The sequence below is a fragment of the Pinus tabuliformis genome, chromosome 8 (genome assembly GCF_031772625.1).
Source record: "Pinus tabuliformis cultivar Carrire ecotype Pingquan chromosome 8, CPIR1, whole genome shotgun sequence".
Lineage (NCBI taxonomy): Eukaryota > Viridiplantae > Streptophyta > Pinopsida > Pinales > Pinaceae > Pinus > Pinus tabuliformis.
Window position 1 is genome coordinate 1,461,018,409 of NC_142294.1, and position 7,162 is coordinate 1,461,025,570.

Below are 7,162 nucleotides of genomic sequence, written 5' to 3' on the forward strand. Positions count from 1 at the left end.
TTATCGCTCAATCAAACCAAATGAATGTTATGCTCCAATGGAAAGCTGTTTTAGAAAACGTACTGAGGACATGCGTCAAATGGTGATTGTATTGCTGCCCTCCGGAGGAATACCACCACTTGAAGAAAAGCGGTGCGATGAAGTCTGGTGGTTTTCTGGAAATGATAACGCGGCAAGGGAAATTACACTTCAACACTCCTCTTTAATTTCAACTGTTAAGTTATCAGTCATACCCAGACATTTCCTCAAAAATTCAAAACTTTTCTGTCCCAATGGTTTGGTCAAAATGTCAGCAACCTACTCTTGAGTTGTGCAATGTTCTAAGACAATTTCTCCATTATTTACCAATTCCCTGATGTAATGAAACTTTGTATCAATGTGTTTCGTTCTCTTATGAAACACAGAATTCTTGGATAATGCAATCACTGAGCTATTGTTACAAAAAAACAGAGTTCCTTTTGTTTGTTCTTAGCATAAGCTCCTCAACATCCTTCTCATCCAAACTGCTTGACATGCTGCTACTGTAGTTGCCACATATTCTGCCTCTGTTGTAGACAATGCTACAAAACACTGATTTTTAGAAGCCCATGAAACGGCTCCTGAACCCATGTGAAAAACATAACCGGATGTGCTGTTCCGATCATCTACACTTCCAGCCCAATCACTATCAGTGTATACAATTAAATCTGAACATTCTGAAGTAGTATATAAAATGCCAAACCTTTTAGTACCTTTGACATACCTCAGAATTCTTTTTGCTGCCTCCCAATGTGCTTCTTTTGGCCTCTCCATGAATCTGGAAATTAAACTAACAGCATGCATTATATCCAGCCTAGTTGCAGTCAAATACATAAGGCTGCCAACTATGCTCTTGTACAAACTAGGATCAAAATCCTTGCTGTTGTCCTCTTTGCTGAGTTTTAATCCCATCACTGTGGGAGTGATTGCTGCCTTACTGTCCTGCATATTAAATCTTTCGAACACTTCCTTAAAATATTTCTCTTGTGAGATAAAAATCCAATTTCCACTTTGTTCTACTTCTATTCCTAAGAAGTATCTCAGCAAACCCATGTCAGTGATTTCAAATTCTTCTTTTATGACTGTTTTGAAATTTACAATAAGGTAATCATCATTACCTGTGAAAATAACATCATCAACATATAACACAACAATTAGTATTTTACCATCATTTTCTTTGATGTAGACGGTGGATTCTCCCTCACACTTCTCAAATCCATTTTCCAGTAGATAGGAATCTATCCTACTGTACCATGCTCTTGGTGCTTGCTTCAGCCCATAAAGAGCTTTCTTCAATCTGCACACTTTGTGCTCGTGGCCTTTCTTTTCATAGCCTAGAGGTTGTTCAATGTAAACATCTTCCTTTAACACTCCATTTAGGAATGCTGACTTCATGTCCATTTGGTAAAATTTTCACTTGTTTTGTGCTACTATGGATAGCACTGCTCTCACAGTTTCCATTCTAGCAACCAGTGCAAAATTTTCCTCATAGTCTCTTCCATACTACTGCTTGTATCCTTTGACAACCAGTTTTGCCTTGTATCTTTCTATTTTTCTTTCACCATTACTCTTGGTCTTGTAGACCCATTTGACTCCAATGACTTCCTTTCCTTTTGGTAGTTCAACTAAATCCCATGTCTTGTTTCTTTCTATGGCATTGATCTCCTCATCCATAGCTTCTATCAATTTCCTATCCTTAATTGCTTCTTCGAAATGAACAGGGTCATCAACATGACAATATAAAGCAAACAAAGAGTTCATACCTTCATTTGCTGCCTCTTGTTCATTAATGTCACTTAAATTTCTGAACTTCTTACATCTTTCATTTGGTGTGCAAGTGCTTGAAGAAGCACTTGAATTTCCTCCTTGTGGTGTGCTTGTAGAAGCACTCTCATTTCTCCTCAAGGGTGTCCCTCGCTATCCTTGTGTTGGTGCTGTTGTTTGGGGATGTATTTCAACCATCTCCTCATCATTTTCATCATGTGACAAAGAGGTTTTAACATTCACTGTTTTCTCTATGCTTCCATCCTAAGCTTCCTCCTCAATGAATTGAACAACTCTGCTCACAATGAGCTTCTTGGTGGATGGGTTATACAACCTGTAAACTTTGGATTTCTCACTGTATCCAATGAATATACATTTTTCCCCTTTGTTGTCCAACTTCTTCCTTAGCTGATCTGGAATGTGTGCATAAGCCACACATCCAAAAACTTTCATGTGGGTGACTCCTTGCTTTCTCCCACTCCATGCTTCTTCCGGCACTATGTTCATGACTGCTTTTGTAGGGCATCTATTCAAAATGTACGTTGCACAATGTACAACTTCAACCCAATAATCATTTGGCAAATGCTTTGCCTTTAACATACTCCTCGCCATATCCATGATTGTCCTATTCTTTCTTTTAGCAACTCCATTTTGTTGCGGGGTGTACCTAGCTGTAAACTGCTTATGAATTCCTTTTTCTCTACAAAAACATAGAAATTCTTTGGAGATATACTCACCTCCTTTATCAGTTCTCAGAACTTTGATATGTAGCCCGCTTTGGTTTTCCACAAGTGCCTTGAAATTGCAAAATCTTTCACACACTTCACTTTTGTTCTTTAGGAAGTAAACCCAAGTTTTTCTTGTAAAATCATCAATGAATGTTAATATGTAGTGGCTGCCTGCAAGTGATGGAGTTTGCATCGGTCCACATAAATCTGAGTGGACAATCTCTAAGGGTGCTTTTGCCCTTATGTTTTTCCATGATGGAAAACTTTCTCTGTGTTGTTTCCCCAAGATGCAACCTTCACAAAGGCTGTCTGGTTTCTCTATCAATGGTAATCCTCTTACCATTCCTTTTCTACTCAACAAATTAAGACCTCCAAAGTTGAGATGTCCAAATCTCAAGTGCCACAACCAATTTTCATCTTTCGGTTCGCTTAGGAAAGCCTCTTGTGTCACTGCTGCTATTACTTCTTTATTTTTCAAATCTGCTTTCATTCTGAGAGGGAACATCCTGTTCCTTATCATCTTCACTTCAACAATACAATGTTTGTTGGGTGCTCTATCCATGATGGTGCATACATCATTCACAAAGAAAACATTGTAACCCTTTTGAACAAGCTGTCCAATACTTAAGAGGTTACATTTCATTCCAAGAACATAATAAACATCTGCTATGGTTTTCTTTTCACCTTTCTTTGTTAAAACTTTTACTTCTCCTTTTTCCATAACAAAAACTTTATTATCAGACCCTAGTGTGACTTGTGACTTCACACATTTATCTAACATGGAAAACAAGGTTATGTTTCCTGTCATATGGTTACTGCAACCAGAGTCTAGGAACCATATATCTCCACTCTTTTCTTCAGCCATATTACAAGCTATAAACAAATTATTTTGGCTGATATTTTCTCTAGTGAAATTTACACTAGTTCTATTACTCATATCATGTTGTTTCTTCCTACATTCATTTGCATAATGCCCATATTTTTTACAGTAGTAACATTGGACATTGGATTTTTCATACCTTTGTCCTTGAGCATGATGTTGTCCACTTTGTTGGCTGCTGCCTTGCCCTTGGTTCTGATTTGGATTGCTGCTTCTTCCTTGAGCATTTGCTGGACTGTTTCTTCTACCTCTGTTTTGGCTTCTGCCTCTTCCTCTCTAGTTTCCTCTGCCTTGACCTCTTCCTCTTCCAAATGACATCTGGGTCTTGAAGGCATGCTCTAGAGATGAGTTTTCATTTCTACTCAATCTCTGCTCATGTGTTATCAGTGATGCATGTAGTTCACCAGTTGTGAAGTTTGTGAGATACTTTGTCTCTTCTATGGTGGTGACAATCACATCGAACTTTGAGGGTCTTAGTTTCTCCACAATCCTCCTTTCTTCAAGAATCTCTCCATGAGACCTCATCTATGTGACTAGACCAATCACTTGTGTGAAGGATGAGCCAATATTGTCTGACTCCTTCATGCATAGATTCTCAAAATCTCTCCTCAGCAACTGTAGTTTTGCTGTCTTCACTTTCTCCATGCCTTGATAGGCTATCTTGAGAGTTTTCCATGCTTCTTTAGATGTCTTGGCTGCTGCTATCCTTGGAAACACACTCTCATGCACTACTTGATACAAAAATACGAGGGCTTTTGAGTCCTTCTTCTTATAGCTCTTCAACAGATCTTTCTCTGCCTGAGTTAACCTATTAAACTCATCTTCATCTGCTGGCTCTTCAAATCCATCCTCAACAAATTCCCATAAATCTTGTGAGGCAAGTAAAGCTCTCATGGTTATTGCCCAATAGTCATAGTTTTTCCCATTAAACTATGGGAGCTGAGTATTAAAAATACCCATGCTAGTGCTGGTGCTAGAGCCAGCCATTCTTGCACTCTTTAAAATACTTGACTGTGTGTTTAAAATCACTGGCTGTCTTCAACACAAAAAAAAAAAAATCTTGAGAAATACCTTGGATTTTTTGACTGAGTCTTCACTCTGCTGGAGAAGCTGCTGCAGCAAGAAATCCTTCCTTCAGCTTCTTTGACACCTTCAAAGAGCCTGGACAAGCTCTGATACTACTGTTGGTAATTTTCTGCTAAATTCCAAAACAAAAATACTGAACAGAGAACAATCCTCTGTTTTTGCCACAGGATCTTTAACACAGGGAGGCTAAACTTGATTGCTGAAGAACAGAGTTTCAGATGCACAATAAAACCTTGTATTCATTAATAAAACTGCCTGATACAAAAGATCTTCCTCTTAACAGAGGGATTCACCAAGAACTTCCAGTTCTATACAAAAGAAAATTACTCTATTTCAGCTCCAAATTTTTACACTATTGTGTGTAAAATAAAACTTACATTTACTGCTGTAAAATTTTTCTCCTTACTTTTCACTCCTCACTCACGAGCTGCTGCATATTTCTATTTCTTCAACGAACAACCATTTGCATTTTACACTGTTGTGTATATTTCACATTACATTTCAACTACAAAAAAAACATTACATTATATTCGCTGCTGCGAATTTTCCTTCATTGCTCAAAGAACAAGAAAAAAAAATTCCACGCTGCTGCACACTCCCACTCTCAAAAAAATACTCACGCTGCTGCTCCTATCTTCATTACATGCTCCCCTGTATTTTCTTAACAAAAAAAAAACTTACACATATACTTTCACACTTTTACATTTGATATATATTTTTTAACAATAAAAAAATGAATGACCATACTTCCGTGAGTTTTTAAAAAATAAAATTAAAATGTTTTACCTATATTCTATGAGCAGGAGTAAATAACATTAATTACTTCACTGAAAGAAACGGCGGTCAAACCCAAAACTTCAAGCAAGGTTCATGGATCAATGGTGGAGACCTGTATAGCAGCTTTAGTTTCAATCGGACGGTGGACAGCCTTGACCTCAATCAAACGGCTATCACTCAATCAAACCAAAGGAATGTTATGCTCCGATGAAAAGTTGTTTTGGAAAACGTACTAAGGACATGAGTCAAATGATGATTGTATCGCTGCCCTTCTGAGGAATACCACCACTTGGAGAAAAACGGTGCGATGAAGTCTGGTGGTTTTATGGAAATGATAACGTGGCAAGGGAAATTACACTTCAACAAAAATGATGCAAAATCCCTACTTGCGACGCCCAAACACAAAGCGTCCGAGTTTGAAGAGGTGGAAGAGAAAATTGAAACGTTGTTGCAAAGCGTCTCATAAAAACGCCTCCCTGAAACTCGACTTTCACAGGCTTCTCCTCCACAGCATTCCAGACGCAATACAGAAACTGCCATTCACGCTTGTCAAGCTCGACCTTTCTAATAACGACCTAGATGTATGTTTATTTCCAGAATGTTCTTTATTTGTAGTCAAGGGAGGAATCTGTGTAAAGATTGATAGGATTTAATTGTTTATTGCAGAGCTTCCCTGAATCTGTGACCAGTCTAGTGAATCTTGTCCATCTGGACATGCAGTCAAATCAACTTACATCGCTTCCAAATTTCGTTGGGCATCTTGTGAAGCTTAATATTTTCAATGTTTCTGGGAATAACCTTACTGCGCTTCCTGATAGCATTGCAAGCTGCCGGTAAATTATTCAAGATTTAGATGTACTTCATAATTTTCATTATTAATTTTCTTTGTATTACAACCCTGCCATGCATTAACCCTGCTAGCTGCTGCTGGCCATGACATTAATCTTTTAAATTTAGAGAATTGGAAGAGTTGATTGCCAATTTCAACCAACTGAGGCGGCTACCTGAGAGGCTGGGTTTTTAATTGCTGAACCTCCGGAAGCTGTGTTTTCATTCGGACGAGATCACGCATCTTCCATATTCAATCTCCCACATGATGTCTCTCCGCTTTCTGGATGTCCACACTAACAAGCTTGGAGGCGTTCCAAAAGATTTTGAGAACTTGATGAATCTGGAATACCTGGACATCAGCTGCAGTTTTAACTATCTTGTTGCTCTCCCGGAATCGATTGGGGATCTCGTGTCTCTTATTGAGTTAAATATCAGTTACGATCAGATTACTACGCTACCAGACTCTATTGGTTGCCTGGAAAAGTTGCAGTGTTTGAAGGTTGAAGGGAGTCCTCTGGTTGTACCCCCACCCCAAGTAGTAGATCAGAATGTGGACGCCATCAGGGAATACATGGCAGACAGGCTAAAAGCCCAGAAGGAAAAATGCAGAATGAAGAGTGCGCGTGAATCTTGGTTGCAAAGAATAGTACCGAAATTGATGACATGTGTAACACCAGGTTCTGATGTTTCAAAAGCTTTGGCATGGCAAGAGTACCGATCCAAGAACAGTGACAGCGAAGATAAGGGAGCTCAGATTTGCATTTCCGCAACTGGTCGTCGTCGACGTGCTTCCTTCACTACATGACATTCGTCATCACCTCTTGGCGAGAAGTGACACCTCACCGTAGTCCCCACCACTTGTGATAGGTCAACTTATAAATCCTAAATGTGGACGAAAGAAAGAAGGTTCTATTCATGAGGATATCATGGTAATCGAGGAGTGTCCTTGAGCATTTTACGTTCACATTGCGAGTCTGCCTGTTTGTTTCCTCTCTAGTGTTTATGGCATATAACATATACCTAAATTACAGTATTTTGTATTATAAGATTTATTAAAAAGCATTAAAGATGTTTTAGT

The 7,162-nt window shown here is 38.7% G+C and overlaps 1 protein-coding gene across 1 annotated transcript; it reads left to right on the forward strand.

The window, feature by feature from the left end:
* The first annotated feature begins 6,349 nt into the window (after positions 1-6,349).
* LOC149241299 (plant intracellular Ras-group-related LRR protein 6-like) lies at positions 6,350-6,889 on the forward strand. The gene has a single exon (XM_089370500.1). The coding sequence runs from the start codon at positions 6,350-6,352 to the stop codon at positions 6,887-6,889; it is 540 nt and encodes a 179-aa protein (XP_089226626.1).
* The last annotated feature ends 273 nt before the right edge of the window (positions 6,890-7,162 follow it).

Coding starts and splice junctions, on each gene's coding strand:
- LOC149241299 (XM_089370500.1), top strand. CDS start 6,350: ATGTCTCTCCGCTTTCTGGATGTCCACACTAACAAGCTTGGAGGCGTT.